The following is a 27083-nucleotide window of genomic DNA, read 5'->3' as shown; positions in this document are numbered from 1 at the left end:
TAGATGAAAAACATAGAAACAACAAAAAACATAAACTATGTCTAAGATGGAGTCCTGAGACTACATCATTATCATTTGGATTTCTAAGATATTTCAGATGAAGAGGTGGAAAGATAAACAAATATTGTTGATTTGTAGGCAAAAAAAAAAAAAACAAATAGAGTTGATGAGGTTGAGATGTTTTTCTAGATCATTATTTGATTGCAAAACCTATTGCTAAGACTTGGGTGAAAATAATGTAAAATGTGATGTGCCAGGAAGGCCACTGTAGATGGGAAAATTTGCTGGCGGTGTAGAGGAAGGCCAATGTAGATGAGAAAATTTGCTAGCGGTGTAGTTCAATTATGATGTATCTAGTTAGAACTATGTAGTTACGGGTTACCTAATGATTGCATTGGAAGAGGGATAAGAAATGGATTGATTGAAAGGGTGAGGATCATGTGCTGAAAAAGGAAGAAAAAGAAGACCTTGTGAGGGATGATTGCAAGAAAAAGAAGACCTTGCGAGGGATGATCGCAAATCTCTTTTGTAAAACTTGAAAATTTAATTTCTTCTCAAAGTATCATGATTAATGTTTTTCCCCAAAGGGTTTAAGAAATCTTGCATGAGCCGAAATTTTAGTTTGATATGATTGAATGACTAAGAAGTGGAACATAGCAAAATAGGAAAGTTGAGATGAATGTGTAGAAATACTAAAAGGGATACAGGGAGGAATAAGTGCGTTAGAGAAACTGTAATAGTAGTACAAATCAAGACGAAGTGCTGGAGAAGCAGTCAAGATGGCATGGTCATGTACAATGAAGATCTCAAGGGGCTCTAGTAAGGAGGGGTACTTTAATCTTTGTAGAAAGACGTAGGAGGGAAAGACCTAAGGTAACCTGGATGCAAGTTGTGAAAAGGATATAAAAAAGCTTAGGTGACATCAAAAGTAGTTCCTAATAGGAGTGCTTGGTGAATGAGGATCAATAAATTTAAAAAGCTTATTATTTCTAGTTATAGTTTGATAGTTGATACTCATATCATGCCTAAGCTATGTAATAATATCTACCAGGTAGACTAAAATAGCTTCCTGTGACAGTTATCTAGAGAGTGGTCTAAGGGGGTTGGGTAGCTTGAGGTCTGTCACTATTTATTTATGGATGGATGGATGGATGGATGGATGTGCAATAGCTGACACTCCATATTCTAGGAATAACTGTGGATTAGCTTCACATTCTTGTGGAGACTATTGTGACTAGGGATGTATCTAGTTTTATTAGTCTTTGAAATGTGCAATAAACGCAACTTATTGCTGCAAATTTGAATCAAGTATATAAGCAGCTGAGAGAATCAGTATTTGACATGCATACACCCCTTTTATTTGGTGCATCCAAGTGAATAAAGTATATAAGCAGCTGAGAGAATCAGTATTAGACATGCATAACCCCTTTTATTTTGTGCATCAAAGCGTGTAAATCGAGGGGCAACTGAGACTACATTTTACAGATACTTCCATAGGGTGCAGTTTAGAGAAGGTGGTTGGTATCGAGATCTTAAAAGTATGGAGGAATGATGGTGTGAAGTGTGGGCATGCAATTTTGTGGAGAAATAATAAATTTTTGTGGTTGACGTTTTCAGTGTCACATAGATAATTGAAATGGGCAGGTGCAGGGGGGCCATAGTAAGAAATTCAGTTTCATGGTGATGTTTGATCATTGAGATGTTACATGGTGAACAGTAGAGAGACGGCATAGTAAAAAATTCAGTTTCATATTTGCTTTCGTTAAGATTGATAGTAGACCTCTTGGTCAATATATTTGATGCTGAATGGATGTGATGAGAAATCCTCTTCTCAAAAATACTTTAGGCCCCACTGGAAAGCAACCAAATAAATGGTCAAAATTAAAGATGTTATGGACTTGTTAGTTCTGCAGGCACATTATAAACCCAATAGGGTGATCTTATCAAATGGATAGTTGGAATAAGTGGAGAGGTGAAGGCATAGTTTGCTATAGCATTTGCTCCAGAAGCTCTGTCCTTTCACCATTGGATGGTTTTGTTCTTTTCAACATGGTACATACCAAGCCCACCATAAAAACCACTTCTAAGTTGACTATTTTTGCTCACCTTTCTTGTTTTGTCCTACTAATCTCGTGATCCATGGTATATGTTTTACATTGTTCAAATTTATTTGGCACTCTTCTATCTAATTCTTTGTCACTCCTTACAAGGTAACTCACTTCTTATATTTGGAAGAGAGATTGGGGAAATGAGGGGTGTCTTTGATAGATATCTGTCGAATATCTTGCAAGTGTCGCCAAGTCAGAGCACTCAATGTATATGGAGATAAGGGTCTTATGGATGAAGAAATCGTTGTTGAAGTCGTTGACGGCTAGGACTTGTGTATGGGTTTAGGCGTCCATGCAGAGGGAGTGAGCAGCCGTGCAAGCCTTGAGGAGGGTGGAGAAGGTGAAGGAGAGGACAGGGTAGGGGGTTAGAGGCAGCGCATGGCAGTGTAGAGGTTGAGGGGGTGGATGGAGAATGAGGAGGCAGCTAAGTGGAGGAGAAAAGGGAAGAGAGAATCTTGTTTTTTTTTAATTGCGATATCTATTCGGGTAGCTGCAATTTGTCCTGTGGCAATTTTGACTGCAAATTGACCTACTATAAGATAGTCTTGAGGTGCAGCTTAAGCAAGTTATTGCGCAACTTGAGTTGCAGGCATCCAAACAAGCAGGCTGGCTTGTACCTGCAACTTGAGCTGCATGCGTCTCCACTTACAAGAGTCCAAACAGCACCTACGTGGAAACAGTTATGGGCCCATGTTTGGTCGTTTGTGTAGGCCCACTGCATGTTGGAACTTGTCTTGCTATAGAGCCTCGTCACGTCATACATTTTGCTAATAATTTCCAAATATACCTTATAAATGCAATAATAATGCACGCTGGATAATTTTCTCATGGCACTCAATTTGACGCTCTCATTAAGTCGATAAAATAAACCGCATGCGGATCTCCATAATCTTTTGAGAAGGAAATGCAGAATTCTTTTCTTGAAATCTCTTTCAGCTGTCTATTAGCATGAAACCAATTTGGTTCTCTCAAAATTTGTTTTATCAACTCTTAACTATGTAGTTTGGCTTATAGATTAATTTCATGGTGGTTGGTGCAACTATTTATGTCACCTTTATTATTCTTATTAACAAGCATCTCAATCCTCCTCCCAGCATTTTGATTCTTATGTCCTTCTAATGGACAAAGGCTTCATCCAATTATTTGGTTGCATTATCAACTCTAGAATAAATATAAAGCAAATCATTGCTACATCTTTGTTACAACTGAAGGGGAAAAATCAAATGGCCAATTGGTTGCTAAAGCAAAGCAAATTGCCTCAGAAGTGGACCATTCGACCACCCTTTAGGAGTTTCCTTCTCTGTAGATTTGAGTGCCTAGCCAGAAATCCACGTGCTTTTTGATGTCTTATATATCTAGTAAGCATGGACGAGTAGTACTTCAGTCACCATCCACCCACAACATGATAGTTAGAAATCTTATTTAAAAGAAACTGCTTAGTGAACTAGTCAGTCATTAAATGAAGTTTCCCTTGATATTCTACAAACCTCTTTTCTTTCTATATTTCTTTCTTTTGCTATCATCCAAATGCTTTAATCTGCCTCATGCTTTTTTTAGCCATCTAAACTGTAGTTAGATATGAATGGTCATACACATGGACATCGAAAATCCATTCTATTTAAATATAAAAACTCAGACTTAAAATGGATTTTTTGGTGTCCACGAATATGACTGTTCTTAATTTACAAACTGCATATATAACCATCTTCGGTGTAGTTACATGTGAATGGTCATACACATGGACATCATGAATCCATTCTAGTTGAGTATAAAAACTCAGACATAGAATTGGATTTTTTGGTGTCCACGAATATGACCATTCTTAATTTACAAACTGCATTTATGCCTTAATCTGTCACATCCGTTTTTTAGCCATCTCCACTGTAATTATGGGAATGGTCATACACAAGGACTTCATAAATCCATTTTATTTGAAAACAAGAACTCAGACATAAAATGGATTTTTTGATGTCCACGAATATGACCACCATTCTTAATTAACAAACTGTATATGTAGCCTTGCTACCTGTTTAGCTTTATTAGCTTTTTCAATATATTTGAAATTTTTCAATTTCATCTCTGACTCTCTCTCTCCCTCTCTCACTGTGTGTGTGTGTGTATGTTTTGGCCACCAACATACTTCATCTATCACATTGCAAATTCTCTATGATCAATCCGCTGAATATAGTATGTCATATTCCCACATCTTTTGCATTTTTAAGTTCAGATAGTTCTTTCTTTTTTCGGGTAGTTAACTGTTTGGCTCTTTCCTTTTTTGGATTGTAACAACTATGTTCTTCCCACAATGTCTCTAAGGATCTTGCATCTTTTCTATCTCACATATCACTATTTTTGTTTTAGGCTCTTCGTTGTTCCTTCCTTTTTCTTCTAGAGTACATACTTAGAACCAAGATATGCCATCTCGGTATCGGGCCCCACACTAGTATTACCCTGCTACTGTGTCGGTACACCTAATTCAGGCCGGTTCGGTGTACCAAGTGTCAGTACGCTTTCCGTATTGCATACCTGTACCGAATCGGCACGTTTTGTACTATTTAGTTTGGTACGATGTGGCATACCTTACTCAGAACAACCTCACCTTTGTTTAGCAATTCAGCTTCCTCGTTATCCATTAGTGTTGGAAAAATGAACTCTATGACTTCATAATCCAGTCACGAAAGTCAATAAATTGTCAGGTATCATCATAATATGGATACTGCTTAATGATCATAGGCCACTGCATAATGTCTTTTTCCACATATTTCTAGAGGATTTTAACACGGTCCTCATTTCACATTTCACCACTTTATTTTTTGGCATTTTATGGTTTCCTCCTTTTGCTCCTGGAGTACATACCCAACAAACAAGTCTTTATTTTGCAATTCAGCTCTCCTTATCCATTAGATGTTCATGCACATTGATCACTCTTTTCTTCAGTGGAAAATTCTGGATGACTTAATGGTTCATTCATGAAAATCAGCAAAATGTCTGGTATCATCTTAATATGGATAATTTTTGTTTTCTTTTTCTTTCCTTTTTCTCTTCTTAGAATTAGGATGGAGAAATCCTGGCCAGAATCATGTTGAGGGTGGGATCAAACCCAGGCACCTAATGACCAACATCTAGTGACTTTACCAGCTCAACCATTGGGCACCCTCATCTTAATGTGGAAACTTATTAGGATACTTGTTAATTATCATGGCCTCTGCAAATCGGCTGTTTTATGTCCGGTTATCCAAACTTTGTAGTTAATTGTGTACCTGAAAAATCCTTTACTGCTTACTATGAAGGATCATTAGCGAACACCTGTAATTAATTTCTAGACCTCTGGATGTTCTTGAATTAACCAAGCCATCATCATCATCAATATCAGTACTTATATCCAGTTGTATTTGGTTCTTCATAACTCCTGAATAACAAACAGTTTCCAGCCTGTGCTCATCCTGTTTACATCTATGGTTGACATACCAGTCTCTGTATATTAAATGTTTTTGTTTACTCCCTTCAGAGGGCCTGTCGAAAAAAGATGGAACAGAGACTAGCTAGATATGGTAAAATTAGTGGAAGCATGGACAATTGTCTTTCATTTGTAATTTAGGCATGCTTCAATCTGATTCTCTTTTTGAGAGCATTATTTAGTTTAGGCTACCATGCATGATACTGAGTCCCAATGTTGCCTGTGCTTTATTCCTGTATTCAAAGGCTGATAATGCACAATGTCTTATGTCAGTTTTCAGTTTTTGTGAGAGCAATTAGATTTCTTCTCTCTTTCTTTTAATGAAGATGGTAGTCTTGAATTTCCCTTCTGATTTTCTTGATGATTTGTCCTGCACATTGAGGACAGAAAGGGAAAGTAATATATTAGAGTTTGAGGCATGTACTTGTCACTCATTTACTGAATCCCATTTTCTACCTTGAAAAAAGATGATAAATTAACAGAGAAGTGATGATGAATTAAAAGATGATAATCTGCCTTCCATCCAGCATATGGCCACATGAACTCGCCTCTGTTGGTGTGGCGGCCTTATGTCACTTATTTACACAAAAGAAAGGGAAAGAAAGAAAAAAAAACAAACACTATTTTATCACAAAAAATATACTGCTTCTATTTTATGGCTGTGGATTTTATGCTGTCTCAAGGTTAAGCAAACAAACGCTGATGTTTCTTCAGCTCATGGTTTTGTCACAATTATTCTTATCATTTTCTTATACGAGTATTATTGGATCTGCAATCATGGCATCCGAATGAGGTTTATATCACAGTTTCTGGTATTATTCCCAGTACCGGGGAAAAGGACATGCCTTCGGAACTTCTTTAACTGTGTATACCTGTAAGTTTCGCATCACATATTTCTGTCCGTTTCCAGCCGCGCTTCTCTCTCAAAGGGACAGTGTCTTTAATCCTAAAAGGCCAATTTGTGTACATTATTTCCCCACCTCAAGCTGGTTGTCCCCAAAAAAAAAATCCCAGAGGATGCTTGTTGCCCCGTGGAATAGGGTTAACTTTGGTGCTGGCACTGGTGCTTGCTGTTCCCCCGCCCGGAGTTCTTCGAAAGAGAGGCAGCCTTCTACATCAAGAAGCATCCAGAATCTCATAATACGTATTTCATGGATGAGAAGTTTCACAGAACGGTGGTACTGGAAAAAGGATGGTGCTTCGACAAGCTCTGCCGTTCTTAATCAGTGGTGCACAGGCTGGGTCCTGTTCGCCGAAATTTTCTATTTCCTTATAAGGTTACATATGACCAGTCTTAATCAAGGCCTCCTTAGCAGAAAGGGGGGTGAGTCTTAGATTTACATTTGGTTACACATGACGGCAAGGAAGAAAAAGGCGAAAGAACAAATAGGCATCTATAATGGCATGATTAATCTAGAGCAGATTTGTTCCAAGAAGCAATTGGCTTTGGCAAGCCACCGAAAATTGGTCTGGTGATAGCATCAGATTTCAAAATCCACTTCGAAGATGACCTTGCGGATGACCCAGAATCGGATTCCTGCAAATTTGAGGTGCTCAATGATTTTCTTACAGCAGCAAACCCACTGGCCGCAGAAGTGTCTCCAGTTGAAAAGGCATTCTGCCGGAGCAACTCCATGCCTATTGGTGTCCCCAACTTCGGCCTGGGGGCTGGACCCTTTCCTATCCTCCCTGCGACCCCTCCCCTATCCTCCGTTAGTAAGTCTAGGGCGGGCAAAGGAGGATCAGCATCAGCTTTTTGACGTCGCCTGACAGACTTCTCACTCTTTGATTGCTCATCACTGCTGTCCCCAGCTTCAGCAACTACTGGTATCTCAGCTGGCTCACCATTTTCCTGCGGGAACCCATTTGTTAGGCTTGCAGACCTCCTATGGCGGTTGAAGTGTTGTGGATCAGAAGCTGGTGAGGGTTTAGGGGGTTCATCTTCAAAGTTGAAGGAACCACTAATTTTGTAAACGGTCATTTCAGTTTCTTCAACAGCTGGACCCCTTCCAGGGGCCTTGAGACCATAGTATCCCTGCACACTGATTATGGCAGGGGAGATGATCTTGGGTTGAGGAGGTTTCGACTTCAGCGATTGGAGTGAATCTAGAGCAGAATCTCTGCGAGGATGACGAACAGGAGTCTGTTCTCTGCAATAATATTATAAAAGAGGCTGTACTGAATGTTCTTATGCATGATGCAGCTAGTATCAATGAATGGCAGTACTATAACTGGTTATCCAAGAGTAGACAGCAAACAGACGACAGTCCAAACATGGAATTGAAAAGGTGCTGATCAACCATTGTAGACTTTTTAAAAGTACTTTAAAATCCTTGCATTAAGATCTCATTTGTTTAACTACTTAAATTTAAAGATTATGAAAACAATCGGTGTCAGCCCAGTTTGTTTAAAACAACAGAAAGAGGGAGAAATTTAAATCTGGTAAACGTTTCATATGTGTGCGATCTTCTATTTGGTTTCATCAGTATCCATTTATTTGGTCTTCTTTGTGGACTTTATATCAGTAAACAGCAATTCCAGATGTCTGAGCATATGCAAGGAGAGATCATGCCATGCAAGATGAGATACTTGTACTGAAATAGCCAAAGATGACATGACGGCAAAAAAGATATACCGAGTGATCGGTGCACCATCTGATTAATAGAAAAATTTTCAAAGACAGAATACATGCACTACACCTATACCATCTCCAACTCAAATAATTTAGGAGGAATATTTTAAGGAGCTTTAGGGTAAGATGAGGTAAAGCAGCACATTCCTCATAAAACATGAGGAAGATTTGAAATCAGGAATTTGGCTCATTTAGAATTCAAAATTTCATATGTTGTTCCAGGGCTTAATCAGGATCCCGACTCAAATGTTGATGTTAGATGGTAATAAGCATATCTTTGCCCCCTACTGCAAGGGGAAAAAGATATCCATTAATAACCTTGCTCTTTCCAACTGCCATAATGGAACATGGTTCTCAGAGGTAAATCTGAGGCATGCCTTGTCAAATGCGCAAGATTAAACAGAAGTCAGACATTATTACAAAGATTCCAGGTTAAAAAAGGTGTCCCCTTTTTCCTCAGACACATACTTCAGCAGCTCTCAAAGTTGCCCCCTCAAGCAACAGAGGCAAAAGATTGCTTGGTTTCTATCGTCAATTAATGCTCTAATCAACATGAGCGTACTTCTTTAATACAAAAGAAAATCTATTATGCATAAAATCTAAAATTTTGAAAAGGTCCTATGATCAGGTTATGAAGTATGTGGGAGGCCCTATTACAACTTAGCTCTAAAGAAACATCCTAACAATGGGAGTAAAACTAAGTATCAGCGTTCAACGTTGCACTCTTGGGCATATTGGTGTTGAAGTCATCGAACTCAATTCTCAAGTAAAAGGAACATGGAAAAATTCTATTAGGGGATGCTAGCTGAGGAGATGAAGCTTGTAAAGACAAATTCAAAGGTGTATAGATAAGTGGAGTTCCTATGAAGGCACAGACAAACTTTATCCAAATTATCCAACTACACAACTTCAAGTTACACTTCCATTCAGGAGTTGTCCCTCTTCCAGATATTTTACAAGCACTATCTCTACACTCCCTCATTTAGGTATAGTAATGGAAGCTCTCACATTCAAACTTAGTCTTGCAGGTTATCTGTTATATATCAATGCCAGAAAGTAATATTTGGTAAAGCAGGCACATCATAAAGCAGTTGTTATTACAAAATGCATGCCCATATTTCATCTTCATTGTAATGTCATCTTCGGAATGTACCTTCATCCTAGCTTGATGTATCATGGTAAAGAAAAAACTTCAGCACAGGATTTCTGTGATATTGCAACATTCCAAGTGTACCCAAAGATAGAAATGCTGTCATCAGGTTTTCCAGGTCTCCCAACACTAGGATGCCATAATCAAAGCATACAATTTGGTTTTTCCATTTAGAAAACAAAGCTTTATCTTCTACAGGTGTCCATAAAGCAAAAATAAACCCTCAGATTCACATGTCATAACTAAAACTGTGGGAAAAAGCTTCCAGCTGCAATGTTATCTAGAGTACGGAGTACCTGATAGTATGAAATTCCAATCAACATGAAACTGATTTCCAGATAACTCAAGTACCCTGTAGTCAAAGGTTCGAGAGAAGTTTTCCGAAAACCTCCTGGATTCTTCTTTGAAACTTGTTGCAGCCGCCTATGCCATTACCATGCTGGAGGCAACCCAAATTATGTTGGAGGGGAACTCCAGAACTGGGGTCAACTGGATAGCTATACCAGATGCTCACCCCGACAGTGCACATCCTCTTCTTATGGATATTTGGAGGATTACATCCGCTCTTACTTCCTTTGACGCCGCACAGTTTATAGGGAAGCTAACAGCGTAGATGACTAGGTGGCTTCCTATGTTGTGAATAACTTGGTCAATGTTGTTTGGGATTCCATCACCTCTGCACCTATGCAACTTCATAAGCTATTGTACTCGGATATCAGTGGATGTGTCTACATGAGGATTACATGAATTATCCACCTCACCAAAAAACAAAAAACACTTTTTGCCTCCAAATGGAAGATCGAACCAAACCAAATGGAATATTGTAACATCACCGGCCAGGCATAACTAGAAGTCCACAAGAAAGATAAGACCTTTTTTTAATAGGAACTAGGATGAGGTTTGTCAAGCAAATATATCATACTCCAAATGGATAGACTCCTGCATGTCTCACTTGAAACAAAATTACCACAGCATCAAGAATTTTCTCTGTATACATTTAATCAATTATACACTAAAGATTTCAGAATTTGGCATGCACTTGAAAGATTAAGCATTTAACAAAAGACTGCCATTTGGTTTTGTTTATGGCTATGACATCTATGAAATTCATTGCAGGGCAAACAGAACCTGGAAGGAGATGAACAGTAATAAGCAATATTAATAGCTTGCCCTCACAGCTGTAAGATGAGTAAGCATTGAAGAGCATCATTAAATTGAAGGCTTAATGATGAACATCATTCATGAAATTTTGAACAATACATATGATTCGATACATTGAAGCAAGCTGGCAGGGTACGTAAACAAACAGTCAATGCTGGTTCAAGTAAAGACATAAGCAAAGATTTACCTATTATTGGCTGCTGCACCATTCAGATGGATGGGAGATGGGGGGTGCCGACCTGGCAAAGGAATCCGCAGCGTCTTGTGCGCGAACATCTGGCGATCCGTCACCAAACCATTCATTCGCTTTATATCAGCAACCTAAAACATTAAAAAACTTCCATATCTTATCACATAATCCATATAAGAAAATCAAATCTCAATTTATCTTAATAACAATCAATAGTTCAAGCATAACATCTTTCCCTATAGGAATACAGAATAATTAATAATTAATTTACAGATCTTATCAATGGCTTGCAGTGTTATCCATATATACAACAGAAAGAGGACCTTTTAGCCACAATACACCTATCTCTCGTGAAAATATCACCTAAATGAAGTAAAATACTAAAATCCAATGCTCAAGTCTGAGAACTCCAATTACCTCAACACCATACTTTATCGCGATGCCAGCAAGCGTGTCCATCTTTGAGACATGGTGCTCGACATACTTGGTACCCGGATAACAAGAAGAAGGCGGCGACGAAGATGAAGAAGTTGGGGGAACGGCTTCATGTAGCAGTAGTCCCTCAGTGAGCAGACGAGAGGCCCCGTTCCTACGGGCTCCCTCGTTCGGCATCTCGGGCGATCGGATGAAAACTAGGGGACAGATAACAACCTAAGATCCGCACGAAATCGGGAGTTTCCGCACCTAAAACCCTAAAATCCAGTTAAATCTTCCTCAATCGGCCAATGCCGCGACGCCGATCCAAGAAAACCGGAACCCGAACGAATCAAATTCTCAAATCGAATCCAGATCACCCAAGAGGACCCTAGGTCGATAGATCTCGAGCTCCGGATCGCGATTCCGGAGGGCTCTCGACCGGATTTGGCAAAAACAGTCTGGAATTCGCCGAATCCTGGCAAGGGGATAGCGTAAGCAATGGCGTTGGAATCTTGGAGCGGGAGGGAAGATGGGAGAGAGAGACAGCTCTTTGCCGCTTAGGAAACTCTTTTGATGATTGCCGCGGTGCCTTTTTCACCAGCGTGAACGCGGTTCGCGGAGTCGGTGCCGCCGCGTAGTGGCCGCATTGTTTTATTACGATCTTGCCCTTGTACTCCTACTCTTCTTTTATGGTCTTCCCACCGTGCCTACCATCTTCGTTTTTAGGTCACGTGCACGTTCGCCAAGTGTTATTTGACCATCCGATATATAATATTTTGGGTCAGAGTTTGCGAGCTGCCGGAAGTTGGCAGGTTGTTTTCGGTGGTCCATACGGTAGAAAGGTTTTATATAAATGACGTCAAAGTAGTCGTTGATATGACTTTAGGGGGTATGATTACGGGTTTAACGGAATTGAAGAGTTGTGTGGTTGTTTGTATTTGTGGAGGTCTCCGGATTGGTAGAGGATCAATTGACTTTGCTATGGGGTTTGGCTTTCGGTTAGGGGAATCGAGAATTCCATATGTGGATCGATTTAAAGGTCTATTTGGATGGCTGATCACCCTGTCTATATGATACATCATAAATATAAGTTGCAATTAGGAACAAGGAAACAGAAAAAGAAATTGTAGCTATTCGGCAACTGTTGTTCCTTCAAATTTAATGTATTTCTTATATATATATATTGTTCTATTTATCTCATAGGATGCAATTGATATCCTTGAGAGTCAAAATCAAGACACACAAGGGCTTCGTACATCATTTTTTGCCGCCAAAATTTGGCTAGATAAGATTTTTGAGGTTGGGTTGGCTTCCGATTGATGAGTGATTGGTTTTACTAGGAGGTTCTGCTCGGACTGGTTCGGAGCTAGATGTCCAATCTGCAAATATGGGAGAAAACACCGAAGGTTGTCCTTTGATGACTAAGTTGGACTAAGTTTTTTGAGAATAATGAAGATTTAAGAGAGAAATAAGTGGAGTAAGAAAGAATAGCATAGAATAAGCATAGATTTTCTTATTTGGATGTCCTCTAGGCTCTAGGTCCGATATATATATATATATATATATATATATATATATATATATATATATATATATATATATATATATGAGGGCATAGAGTTGTTATCCCAAAAGATCGAGCATGTTATATTCATCGTATGTGCAATAACTATCTAGTCATGCAACAACTGCTCAACATGCAAAACGAGCTACAACCATCTCACAATATGTCTCAAAAATGCATAGGATTATAATCGTCTTCTCAATGGTTTCTAATCGTTTTAAAAGGGTAATACGTGGCTCATTGTTGCTGGTCGGCTGATCAAGTCGCTTAGTCTAGTCGACTATTCTGCTCGACTATTTTGGTTAGCCATTCTGATCAGTAGCAGTCACAAGCTGACGAATCGAAGCTACATCAATCATCAATATCAAATGGACTTGTAAAAATCTTTATTTGAATCATCCTCTAAAATCATCTCTCTAAGCCCATCTTGTGTTGCACGTAGTGCCAGCTGATGTGTAGTGGACTACGCTAGCCCGTACTCCATATTCCTTTCCAAATTTAAAGCAAGCACTTCATCATCAAACGTAAATATAAGTATTATGCGTATTGTAAATCAAAGAAAAAATTTATATTACCTTAGCCTGAATGAATCCATTAATCATGTTTTGAATCCAAATTATGTTACCTTATGAGGGGCAAAACTCGTGCCCCTCAATATGAACAATAAGGTGACATGCTTAGCAGCCAAGGGCGACCACATGGTTGGCTGAATTTGGATGTTAGTTTCACTCATTATTTTTTCACTAGCATTAAAGTAATATAGAAAATGAGTACTAATTTAGTTGGACTATCAAATGTAGAGTAATATGAGTATAATCGACTTGAATTCGGAACAGCTATTATGAAAAATAATCTCTCTTCAAGTAAAACTTTTAGGTCAACCATTATAGGAACATTTAGCATTGTCAACACTTTAATGGATTTACCGACGTGAACAAGCGCTGCGAGTTTGATTTCCGACATTTTCTAAAGCATCGCAAAAGCGTCGGTACTGCTACCGTGAAAAATAATTTTATGACGTTTTAGGTTAGTTTTGTAAGTTATAACATGAAGTATGCTGGACTCCTCGCCCTCCCCAATGTCAGGCTCAACAACACCGTGGTGGCAGAGGGCCTTATTGTTAAGAGATACAAGTCATTGGCATGATGACAAACTATGCCTTGATGTCGATGGACCACAATACTTAGTCATGCATCGATCCAAACATCATGAAGGCCAAGATGGTGATGCTTGATATCAAAATTTATTTATTTATCTTATATGTACTTAATATTTTTATTTATATTTACCTTTCCCACGTGGAGTAGTAGTAGTTTGCTTGTATTTACCTATATAGTTTATTTCTTTTTAATAAAATTTTGTATTCTAACTAATTGATATTCCATTCATGATCGAATTTGACGGACGCAGCAGCCCTTCTAATGCTTTTTTTAATATAGCATGGATATATTTACTGTTTTTAGTACATTTCCATATAAAAGCTGCACCTATGAGCTCTGGAAACTTGGATTTTTTTTTATTGTAATTTTTTTATTTCTATTTTATTCCAATAAATTTTGGTGTTAAACATTTCTATCAAAGACTTTAGTTGTGGACGTGGTTTTCATTCAATGTTTGTAAGAAAGTCATTGCCAGAAAAAGAAAAATAGTTCTAAGATTCTTTTATTGGATGACACGTCCATGAACGATGAATTAAAAGGTAAAATCTTAGTCCTTTTCTCCCAAGTCTTGATAAAAGAGATTGAAACTCAGATCTTTAATATCACCATCAAAAAACTTTAACAGCTTGGTAAGCTGGTACCTTTGTTAAAAGTGGTTTTGGTTGCACCCTAGCTTACATGAATGATTTGGTAATCTTTCACTCGATCCTTCCTAATGGACAAAAAATAGTACAATATCAACAACTAAAGCAAGAAAAAACAACCACAAATTGCTTATTGAGCAATGAAGAGAGACACTGTTGTGAAGAGGGTTTGATTCAATCTGCTGATCTACATATTACGGTAGGTGCTTTCACGCTCAAGTAAATATATATATAACTAGAAGATGCCCTGCACCATGCGTGGGCATGTAGTTATCTTAAAGATTATTAAATGCTGTGTTTACTAAAGAAAAAACTTATGAGAATGAATAAAATAAGTTAAAAGATGATTCAGAATAAGTAGAAAACAATTAGTAATTAAATATTTATATCTTTATATTTTTGAGAGCTGGAGATATTTTGTTGATGAAAAATATCTGAAGCATACTGTAATAGATAAGAAATAGCATAATGAACAGCATCTAGACGGCTGTTTCTTGATTCAGGACTAGCTGATGTTTTAACTGGCTTTAAAATATTGTTTCCGGACAATCTGCTAAACAGTACGTAAATGGACAAGCACTGCTGTTTCTATCTTCATTGAAGTTTCTTCAGTACATGTTTCACTTGGTGGTGGAAGACCGAGTGACCAGTCTTGTAGAGAATAATCGCGAATTACCTTTCAAATATGTGTCATTGTGCAGTCATCTAATCTTTGATTCTGAAATTTTCGGTGTTGAATGAGATGTGAGATATATGAATCTTTTGTTCAAACAATCTTAGATGTGGTGATGAAGTTCCTAAAGGTTGATAGAGTGTGATAAGTTAGAGAAATCACAGGAATAAATTATTTAGTTTGGTTATAATATTGAAATGAAGATAGGAAAGGCAGCAAACTTACATCTCGAGCACATTTTATGTATTTGTGCAAAGAAAACAAACACTTGTTTAGGTCCCTAATAATATTCGCCAAATCTAAGGGAAACACATTTGGGCTTTTTTTATTTATTTTTGGATAGAACGGATGGATCATACATATCTGGTATGAATATATTTCAAAGAGTTAGTAAAAATATCCCGAAGTGGTCGTAGAATGGATAGTGAATTAGTCCACAAAAAGTCGGCCAAATACCGAGCTACATAAGAAGCAACCCAATCAACTATTCCATTGGCTTCTCTATAGATATGCATAGCCACTAGGGACACGCACTCCTCAGTTTCATATATCATGAAGAAGCGGGTGGACAACAACAGCTCTCGTCTACCCTTAAATCCATCTAATTACTATGGTCGAATCACCTTCGACGGCTTTATGATCAGCTCCTAGCACTTGCCGCGCATAGGTGATGCCTACCCAAATTGCTCTCAACTCCACCTCAGGTGTATTGAGGTTACATAGATCGACGAACAGCCAACCACCACCAAGCTCGAATTCAGGCCTTGAATGACGAAGCCCGCACCCCCTCTGTACCAGCCATCCACCATGCTGCCATTTTTCTGGTTTGCCTTCAGCACACGATTGATTCTGGACAGATCCATAAACAACTTTTTCCCCATCATCCTCTAAACACATTTCTCAGAGCTATCTTGTGTTGCATTTGGTCCCCATGGATCTAAAAATTGTGCCCATGGTTCACATTTCTTCCACGTTACATGGTTTCTACAATCCAGTATCTGTTATATTTCAACCAGCCCGATTATTTCTTAGTCTAAGTAGAGCGGTTCCTGTGGACTCCGAGTCTCCAACTCAACGGCTCTGTTACGCGGTATTGCAGCTTCGTAGTGTTGTGTCGGTTGGCCTTGGTGTGGTACTCGTTGTTCGTTTATGTAGTCCCACATTGCCGTGCAGCAAAAGCCATAACGATACATTTACCTGCAAGCTTCCCACCGTCCATCGACCTGAGGAGAGATGTGTTTTTTTCTTTTAATAAAAAAAACAACTGAAAGGGAAAAAAATAGAGTCGAGACTTTTCTAATTTTTTTTTTAAAAAGATGTGCACAACAAAAGAAGCAACTCAATCAGCAGCACTTTTGTACCAGAATACTATCAGCACCATTGGGCTCTAAATTCTAAATTATAATTAATTTCTTCTCATTTTGGGTCATCTTATACTTTATAATGATTAATTGTACTTTGTGTGAAAATTATTTAAAGTTTGACTATTTTGAGACCTGTTTTGAGAGTTTAGAGTCTTTAGACTAGGTGAATTACTCGAGATTTGGGGTGGATCACTTTAATAAACCCAATCTCATAGCAAAGGAACAAAGATATTAATAATTTGCTAAAAAATACCGATGAATGAAAAAAAAAGATATTAATAATTTGCAAAAAAATATTGATAAATTTTAACGAAAAGGGAATGAAATCATTGGTTACGTTTCTCCCATCTTTCCTTAACATATAAATTTACAGTATATTGGACTATAATTTTCCATTAGACTACAGCATATAAATTTACAGTATATCGGACTTTATCCCCATGCCTGCGAACTAATGTGCGCATCAAGACCATATATTTTAAGTTTCCCAAGGTGGGACCATTCCATCTCTTCAACGGTGTTATCCGCTGAAGAACTGAGGAGCTTTCGTGAGGCCCGCGAAACCAGATAAGAGGAAACCAAGAGAAACCAAGAAACCGGGAGCCTTGGAGAAGCCTTTCCCATGGCGAGCCTCCATCTCACCGATTCAAACCCCGTCCTCCTGAAACCCTCCCTCTTCTCTTTTTCCTATATAAGTCGGCGTAGCCACCGTCTCCGCCTCCCTCGCGCTTCTCTCTCCTCCCCCTCCCCCTCCTCTCCTTCCCTCAAGACTCGCCGCCGGTTCATAGCCGAGACCACCTCCGCCCCCCTCTTGCTCGCCCCCCTCGTTGGCCTCCAGCCGCCGCCCGCGAGGTCCGACGAACCCAACCTCTCTGAATGGGAGCGCGTCTACCTCCCCATCGACCCCGGCGTCGTCCTTCTCGACATCGCCTTCGTCCCCGACGACATGAACCACGGTCTCTCTCCGATCAACACCTCTCTGTTGCCCCAAACCCTCCTTCCTTGATTTTTTGGAAACTTCTTGATTTTTTTAGAACCTTCTAGAAAATTGCCCGATTGAATTGGTGCTTTCTTTAATCTTGAAAGAAATTGAGTGTAGAACATCGTAATGGAACCCTGCAATCTCAAGCTATTTTGGCCATAGTATTTGCTGCTTAACTTACTCTTCTGATTGCGAATCTTGAACTGGAATTTGATTCTAAGAGGGCCAAGCAACCACATCTCAACCAGCAATACTGACTGTACAATTTTCATTGAAAATTACCAACTATATACAAAGTTCAGTTCTCTGACATATAAGAAAGGAAATCTTGGAAAACTTTTCTTTCTATGTAATTACCATATCAATTTTAAAAAGCTTTTTTTTCTGTTTATATATTTTCCATGTCAGGAATCTTGTTTTCAAAAAACAGTGAGCTTCCTCATCAATTCAGCTCTGCATAGGTTTCCCCTGTTCTTAGGGAGAAAAGATTTAAGATCCATGTATACTCTTGTTTGTGTCTTACATGACTTGCTAAAATTTATTGTCCTATACCAGCTTCTTTATTTAATGTACTCATTCTTAATTGTTCTTCAAAGTTTGCCATGCATTGACCTAAGCAAACTTTTCTTTGCTAGTAAATTCGTACTTATGCTGTGTCCTCTTAACTGTGCAATATTCTGATCCGTACAATGTATTTGCTCTTATTACTGTATTATAAAGTCTTTCAATGCCAAGTCATGTTTGTCAACAATTTTAAAGCACATTTCCATTTTACACTCCCTCGTCAGGATTTATTCAAATTATTATCATCGACACATCATCCTCTAGTTTGTTTCAGCGAAGGTTTTTATGAATCTTCTGAAATTCTTTAGCCACATTTCTAAGTTCGCAAATATTTCTGCAAAATTGTGGTGCGAGTATTGATGTCTAGAGGTTCTTTTAGTGGGTTATTTAAATGCCTGGTTGCCACATCATATGATAGGTTGCACAGGTAGGAATATATGGTGAAGCATTTGAGGAGGAGGAAGGATAGTATGAGGACCAGAGAAATCCTTCATCCTGCTATTTCAAGATTTATGGGATACCATATTCCATATATAGATGAATCACAGTATCCCAAAAATCTTGGGATTACTTGATCTGTTTCCATCTCAATAAATCTAACTTCTAGCTTCCTCTATCCCCTTAACTTCTTCAACATTTAATTCTTTATTTGTTTGTTTGATGGGCAGACTTAGTTTGTACAATGTTAATCACCTTTATGGTTTGCAACCTTTAGTTTAGTATGGTAGGGTGAAGGAAGAACGTGAAATTACAGGCATACTATGGTCCTACACCCTCTTCCAACCAAACTTGTATGCATGTTCTTTGAAAATTAAATTTAGAAGGTTTAGTCCATGTCCTTCAGGTTTTCTATTGGGAACAAGACAAACTATATTGGAGACTAAAGATGGAGGAAATCTTTGGCTCCCACGCTCCATACCTTCTGCGGAAGATGATGACTTTAACTACAGATTCAATTCCATAAGCTTCAAGGGGAAGGAAGGTTGGATTGTTGGAAAACCTGCAATTTTGTTGTATACATCAGATGCTGGAGAAAGCTGGGAAAGAATACCTTTGAGTGCACAACTTCCTGGAGATATGGTAACTGCACTCTTGTGATTAGCACAGGCATTTCCTCATGTGTTCTGCATTATCTAATGTTTATATCTGAGAAAATTTCTGCTGGCATTTTATTGTTTCTGCTTATGGGGTTGCTTTACTTTCTGTAGATGCACTAGGCAGTTGGTCTCTTCTCTATAGATCAACATTATAGGTGATAAGTTATGTTCAGTTTGTGCCTGGTTACCGTAAAAATTCTATGACATATGACTCTCTTCTCACCACATAAATATCATATATGCACATGCCTTGTGCTTATAATGCATAGCTCCATATAATAATAATAATAAGTAAGAGATATACTACATGCTGGATAGCATCTGTTCCATTGTAGTTATTTGTCCGTGCATAATCAGCTTCAGTGTCTTAAAAGTGAATCTTGCTCTTTAGTACTTCATTTCAACTTTTGTCATCCAAACAAAAATATGACCACATGGTCATAATCTTCAGATTTTGTTCCCATTTGTAAGTATTTTTTTTTATTGCCTGCCTGTTTTGGTATGTTGATGTTTCCCTGCTCATATGCTGGCTTTTGCTCTGGATTTTTTTTATCTAACTATTATTGGTTGCAAGTAAAGTTCAATTGATAATATAAGAAGATTACTGGAAATTGAGTTCTTTCAGGTAGTACAGATAAATATCTGAGACTAGATGACTATTAAAAACCATAGCCACCAGTAAAAGGAAGCAATCTGCACAACAGATAATAAGTTCGATGTTGATCTAAAATTAGTGATGTACAAGAAGCCACCATTACCATTGGAATCTAGGTTTGAAGTTTCAGAAAACAATAATTTGTTTTAAATGACTCCAATCATACAATCCATTAATTTACATATTTTGGCTGTCACTATATGGTTTTAACCAAAACTGGTGAAATTGCTGAAATTGACGAAACTGATCAAAACTGAATGGTTTCTTTCAGTTTCAATCGGTACCAGCTGAAACTGACTATTTAAGTGAACAGTCAATAGTGAATATTGATTTATATGTATGCTTGACATGTTTTTGAATAAAACAAATATGGACGCCGTAATTTCTTAAAATTATCCATACTTTCTTAATAATCATATACTAATTTAACTTTATAATATAAATGTATGAAGAATTTCGAAAATTGTCTCATTGTGACTAGAACATGTAATGAATTCCTGACAATAATAAAATAACATGTTTCTGTTATTTTTCTTATTTTATCAATCTTTCTCTGTATACATTTTGTGGTCTCAGCCTAAAGCTAGTGAGATCATACACATATATTTGTCCAAAAGAATGCTTATATACTTAAACATGTTCCATAATTTATTTTTAATATTGTTTCAATTTTATTATTTAATATATATTCAAAATATTTTTGCGCCATTTTTGGCCAAAACTCCAAAACTTGGACTGAAATTGCAGAAATTGAATTCAAGGTCCAGGAAGAAACATCCGCAGTTTTGCAGGAAAATCTGGGTTATAGAGTCCTTTGACCAGCAGGATATCATTTCTCGATTAATTACGGCATCCAAACAAGATTTAGTTTGGTTAAACTATATGTTACTGTCACTGCAGGTTTACATCAAAGCAATTGGCGAAAAGAGTGCAGAAATGGTCACTGATGAAGGAGCAATCTATGTCACATCAAATCGAGGGTACAATTGGAAGGCTGCTGTGCAAGAGACCGTATCAGCTACTCTTAACCGGTATATTTCTTGTTTGATGTTTCTTATCATGTTAATCTACTCCACCATATGTATTAATTTAGAAAAAATGTGAATGTGTGTTAGCCTCGTTAGTTGGTTGTGCTTTGTGGCCTTTTCAGCTAAGAAATAGTGATCTCGTCATATAAACTGTTGAGGTTTTTGTGAATGCTGGGAATATAAAGGCACTAATATTGCATGCATTGGTGACCATATGTTTTGTCATCTAGGGAATAAAGATCACAAGCTCCCAATAATGTTTGTTTTTATTTCTTCTGCAACCTGTTTGTCATCGTGTTTTTGGGCCAGCATGTGGTTCGCTCTAGCCTGTATATTTGACTGATTGCTAGCCCTTTTCATGTGGTAATCAATATTTGATCTGCATCTTTGATGACCAAAAATTCTACTTTTTTAATTTCATTTTGATATTGCATTATCTCTTATGTATATAAATAACCAATACCATGAACTTGGTTCTTGGTGTGTTTATCACTTAGAGCTTACCACAAAGTTACCTTTTTTATGTTGCTTTGTATTTCTTACATAGTTAAACTAACATACTATCTTGTATCATGCAGAACAGTTTCTAGTGGCATTAGTGGTGCAAGCTACTATACAGGAACCTTTAACACAGTAAACCGCTCTCCTGATGGCAGATATGTTGCTGTCTCAAGTCGTGGGAACTTCTACTTAACCTGGGAACCTGGCCAGGTGTGCTTATCATATGTTGCTTCTGAGATCTCCCTAGTTATAATTTTTGTTAGCACATGCATTCCTGTTCTCTCCTGATGGAAAAGAAAAGAAAATCTCATTGCAACCAAATCAACGGATCTGGTCCAGTCACTTCAGTAAATAAATAAAGAAAACATTTATGTTTATCCTAAAATAGCTCGAAATAGAGTCTAATTCAATCACTAGACGTCTATCTATTCTTTTAGGACTGTAAGGACAAAATTTCGGATATTTAAAATATAAAAAAACTGGGTTCTAAAAATCATCTTTGCAACTGGTATTTGCATGCCTAAACATAAATCTATACAATGAGTTATGCATCCATTATGGAGTGAGTCACTTTTTTAAAAAAACTGTATTTTGTTCCTACAGGACTACTAACAAGAGAAACAAAATTATGACAGCCTCTAATTATTTAAAAGAAAAAAACTAATTAAGATATCTCATCTCAGTCCCCTATATAAAATTTAGAATATGTCAAAGCGGCAGTTATGGCTGCTAATATTGGATCAAGGTCCAGTGACTTCAGGGTCTGGCTACTTTGTAGGGATTCTGAGGCCTGAATGTGAATCTAATAGGATTTTTGACATCCAAATAATGATTTTACTTCAATTTGGATTGAAATTTGGTTTGGATATTTAAAAGTAACCTGAGCACTGCATTTCAATGATGTAAAATTTGAATAAATTGATGTTTAATGTGTTATATCTGGTCAGATTGCATTCAGTTATTAAATCTGTTGATAGGCCTACGACTCTCTCTCTCTCTCTCACACACACACGCACACGCACACACTAATTTTACTCACTGAAATGCATTGTGTTAATATGTAATAGGTCCATCCTCATAAGTGATGTGTGTTACTCTGAACTGATAGATGAACTGATGAGGGATGTCTTGCAATGTGTAGGTGGACCTGAGGAAAGGGATTAAACTAGGCGTTGGGTTAAAATATGACATTATCTTGTTATATAAATTGGGGGGAGAAGCATTTTTTGGTAATCATAAATAAAATAGGGGTCAAGAAATTTCTGTCTGAAGCTTCTTGGGAGGTGTATGTTCTAACCAGGTGACCTGTGAAGGCAGTTGTTTGATTAATAAATTTTAGCTACATAAAATTAAACTGTGCAGATATGTATGTTATGCAAAAAGGACAAATATATAAAATTAAATACAGCAGCATATGTGATCTCAGCACAAAAAGGAACATGAAAAATGCAGATATCTATAGTGAAGAGAATCGGCAGATAAGAAGAGTACCAGTAGAATTAAGTAAGAAAAGGAGAAAATAGTTGGGAAAAGAAGATTAAATAAGAATTAAAAACAAGATGGGAGGGAGAGGGAAAAGAAAGGTGGGGGAGGACAAACACACACACACACACACGCACACACACACACACACACACAGAGAGAGAGAGAGAGAGAGAGAGGAAATTGTTGGCTGAATCCATCCTTCAATCCATCTTTAAGAAACCAACCTAATGTTGCTTTTCCTAATGCCTGGCCAAGGGCCTTTGTCTTTGCCTTTCCATGGTTTGTTCTCCAATTAGTCTAGGATTCTTAAAGTGAATCTCTTGAAAAATTCATTAAACTTCCCTTTGGTGATCCATCTATTTGACTCCAAGGTCCCTAAAATCTGCTACAACAAACTTGTCACCCAAGAGTGGGTCTCTATTGGACTCTAAAAGGAAATAGTGAACAAATCCTTTTCATTGTTCACATTACTATTATGTGAAGAATAATCCATGAAAAGTGCCTTTGACGAGAAAAAATGCTAATCAATTTACAATTCTTCCTAACATTCAGATCTCAACTTGGACTCTAGAAAGCTTATTTTTTAATGATAGATATGGACCATTTGCTTGATTGATGCTCTGGTTTCGCTCCTTTGACACTTTAGACAACAAATAATGGAATCAAATGATTATTGGAAAAAATTGTATAGTGAATTCTAAACCATTGAATTTATCATGAATCAACACTTTTGGATTGTTGGATCTCTTTTCCATTATTCTAGTAGCCTCTGTTGCTACTGTATCCTGCTAGTCTTGCTCAACAAATTGAGGGTATCCTTTATTATGTGCTGGAAGCATTTAGTTAGTTCATTGATGGTAGACGGTCTTGATTGTTGATTGTTTTGTATAAATTTGCAGCCTTACTGGCAACCTCATAACAGAGCAGTTGCACGGAGAATTCAAAATATGGGATGGAGGGCTGATGGTGGTCTTTGGCTTCTAGTGCGTGGTGGTGGGCTTTACCTCAGTAAAGGCACCGGGGTAATTGCATTTATAAATTATTGTCACATTGATGCAAAAGTACAAGTCAAAATATGACCTCCAAAATTCCTTTTTGCTATTTGATGTCTGTCAAAAATTTCATTTGCTTTCTTCAGGCACAAGTTTGTCCATTACATTTTGGTGACAGGTGACACTAAGGGGAATATCAGACATTTTCTTCAACTATCAAAATATATTAATATTTATCTGGACACTCATGATTTATATGATTATATAACATATACTGTTCTTCATTGGCACATGATACCAGGAAACAATGACCTTTTCATGATTTTGTTCTCATAGAGTTATCAACTTTCTGAATTTATGACACATGAGTTTCATGAGATGCAAACCTGACATGCATGTCATGTCTAATAGCAATAGATGTCTGTCTGATTTACGCGACTATGGTTTCTTCTGTGAACATTTGAATTATTCTATTGAAATTACAAAGGTTATTTGCACAACCATCTAGTTTTATGGATTTGCAGTTCTATGCTATTTATCATCCTTGTAAAACTCATGTGTTAGTAAGCCATCAAGTATAGATGTCATGTTCTATGCAAACCTGACATGCATGTCATGTCTAATAGCAATAGATGTCTGTCTGATTTACGTGACTATTGTTTATCATGTGAACATTTGAATTATTCTATTGAAATTACCAAGGTTATTTGCACAACTATCTAGTTATATATATTTGCAGTTCTATGCTATTTATCACCGTTGTAGAATTCATGTGTTAGTAATCCATCAAGTATATCATCATGAAGATTATAACAGAAGAATAAAACATTCTTGAAATTTCATCACCTTGCTGTGTCATAGGACCTAGTAAAACTTTTCTTCAATCCAGCAACACCTCTTAATGTTTCCGAGAGATCCATTCCATTTCGACACATTATAGACGGGAGGACAAACCCTCCTTTCCACCAAGGGATGGAGCCAGAAATTTTGTGTTAAAGTTATAATTCTTTTGGTAACTCACTGTAGCTGGAAGCAAAACTAAGGCTTGACTACTAGGAAAGGAAAAAGAGAGAACCAATGATTAGATTTAATGAGGATCAGTGTACTGATTGTAGGCACAAAACACAGTAAAAAAAGATGGATTGCAGACTATTGTTTAAAATCTATTTGGTGATGGAGGCATATAATTTCCACCTCATTGATCTTGAGTGGATAAGCTTTTATTGGTGTCTCCACAACTGAAAGAACCAAGGGTGTGAGCTATTAAGGGCTGGTTGAGCTTTTAAAATTTCATTGTTATTATTATCATGTGTTATCCTGATTTATTTGCATAATCCTTTTTGTTACAATATTTAGATAAATTTATCTCTCTTTCTGCATTCTTCGAAATACATATAAAAAATTTCATAGTTAATGAATAATGGTTAGAATTACATGCATGATAGTATTTGCTTAGTTATATGGTTTAAAATGAAGAATAAATATCTGATTGTGGGGGTTATTGCTTATCCTCAGATCACAGAGGAATTTGAGGAAGTTCCTGTTCAGAGTCGGGGATTTGGTATTCTTGATGTTGGTTACCGCTCAAAGGTAATTCTTTCAAAGCCCTAGCAATAATTGAGCTTCATTCCAAAGTGGCTGTCATGCTGTGGCCTTCCCTGTGCCTACACATTGATTGGCCATGCATTTTTTTTTTTTTGGAACATCACTGGTATGCATTAGGAGCAATATTTCTTAGGTGGAATCATGTCAGACCTAAGGGAAGCCAAGGTATCAAACCCATTATGCAGGCCAATCACTTCGTAGGTGCAGGGGAGGCCATTCCATGGTGACCATGGGACATCAAGACTTGTGATAATTGCAACAGAAATTTCTTTCTTTTTTTATGGAAATAGTTACAGCAAAGTTGTCTTGGAATTTTATGGGATATATGAACATGGCTCTTCTAATGTTATCCAAGCGTCAATAGGGCCATAGGCAGATACAGTATTCTAACTATATATTTTACAACCTTAAGCTTTGTGTTGTTCCACTTTCTTGCTGTTTAATGTTGTTCGGTTGTTTAGTTCCAAGTAAAAGATGGCTTCTGGATTTGATCAGAGGCAAATCTTGATACATTTTTCTTTCTTGTCACTTCTACTTTTTTTTTGATTTTTCTTCTCTTAATCTTTTGTTTTTGGTGTTCCTGAACACAACATTTTGTGATATATCTGACGTGGCTCTTCAATGATTTTTTTCCTTTGATGTTGGTTTTCTTTAATTTTTTCTTGGTAAAAAGCATGCCATCATTGTATGCTTTTATTTATTAGACCGAATTTCAATTTGATCTCATTTCCTATTCAATGCATTGCATTGGCACTTGGTACATTGAAGAATGATGAATCCTGCTATTCTTTTTCTGCCACTGTATCTGTCATAACATGACGAGTTGACATGCTATCCAGAATTTTTCAACTTGTGAAATGGACATGTTTATTTGTAGATGTCCAAATGTACTATGGTAGAAGTTTTTTTTCTTTTTTTTGGATGAGAGAGGGAAACTATGGTAAGTTGGTAACCAAAGTGGCACGTATCTTATATAAAATCAAGATGATTGTTTCCATTAAGAGTAACCATAATTCTGAAACCCAGTCCTCAGTTATAAACAATAATGCCGAGCAGCAACTACCCAGCGGCCAAAAACACTTTAAAACCAACTGCACAATTTTTTATTTAATTGCTAATTCAAGCTGCAGGTTAATCTAGAAGATTTTATGTTACTTTCAATTTTTCCATCATCTAGAATGCACCTGATGCTGTTAACTTCTCCAATGTCCTCTGAAATCTGCCTTAGTCGTTCATGCATCTCCATGCTCCATTTGGCATGAGAAACCTTTACTCTTTCTGACTTCCTACATATATCGCACTTATATGCCTCCAATCACATGGTTACTCCATGATGCTCTATCAACTTTGTTTGGGTCAATTGTTGATATGTTGTGTGACTTTGAATTGCCTGGATTGTGAATGACTCAATTTCTTCACAGCATGGGAATAGTTTTCCGTTAAGCGTAAAATTTTGTCCGCCAACATTGATTTTGCTTGCATCTTATAATTTACAGTTATCTTTTTGGCTAGCTATGCCTTTGAGGGGATATTTTGTATGTTAACACTGCTTCCTCTTTCATGCAATCCTTTGTAATTTCTTGCAGTTGTTTGCATTTATTTATTATAAATTAATTAACTCCTCTATTTATGGGAAGGAAAGGGAACCATTGGA

General features: G+C 37.3%; 3 protein-coding genes across 5 annotated transcripts in view; 2 read left to right on the top strand and 1 right to left on the bottom strand.

Moving 5' to 3' along the window:
- LOC103722461 (ENHANCER OF AG-4 protein 2-like) overlaps positions 1-10078 on the top strand; it is a 36898-nt gene extending 26820 nt beyond the window's left edge. Inside the window, exon 14 of the transcript XR_015969475.2 lies at positions 6476-10078. The gene's annotated coding sequence lies outside the window, so the exon portion shown is untranslated. The remainder of the gene's footprint in view (positions 1-6475) is intronic.
- On the bottom strand, positions 6745-11777 carry LOC103722476 (uncharacterized). Its single transcript, XM_008813048.6, has 3 exons — positions 11116-11777; positions 10696-10829; positions 6745-7715 (listed from the first exon to the last, which is right to left on the bottom strand). The coding sequence occupies exons 1-3, from the start codon at positions 11308-11310 to the stop codon at positions 6974-6976; spliced, it is 1071 nt and encodes a 356-aa protein (XP_008811270.4). The 5' UTR covers positions 11311-11777; the 3' UTR covers positions 6745-6973.
- A 5243-nt stretch (positions 11778-17020) lies between these two features.
- Positions 17021-27083, top strand: part of HCF136 (photosystem II stability/assembly factor, chloroplast (HCF136)) — a 14739-nt gene continuing 4676 nt past the window's right edge. For 2 of the 3 annotated variants that reach the window (XR_005506817.3, XM_008813069.6), the window contains exons 1-6: positions 17021-17476; positions 18911-19146; positions 20719-20849; positions 21425-21557; positions 23732-23854; positions 25340-25414. Coding sequence is in view for 1 of the 3 variants with exons in the window: in XM_008813069.6 (XP_008811291.4) it covers positions 17143-17476; positions 18911-19146; positions 20719-20849; positions 21425-21557; positions 23732-23854; positions 25340-25414 (1032 nt within the window). In the remaining 2 variants the exon portion in view is untranslated. The remainder of the gene's footprint in view (positions 17477-18910; positions 19147-20718; positions 20850-21424; positions 21558-23731; positions 23855-25339; positions 25415-27083) is intronic. The other variant, XR_005506816.3, reaches the window with a different exon arrangement.

The sequence above is a fragment of the Phoenix dactylifera genome, chromosome 10, assembly GCF_051530095.1.
Source record: "Phoenix dactylifera cultivar Ajwa chromosome 10, Ajwa_hap1_PhDact_Kaust_v1.1, whole genome shotgun sequence".
NCBI classification, from domain to species: Eukaryota; Viridiplantae; Streptophyta; class Magnoliopsida; order Arecales; family Arecaceae; genus Phoenix; species Phoenix dactylifera.
This window is presented reverse-complemented; position numbering and strand designations above follow the sequence as displayed.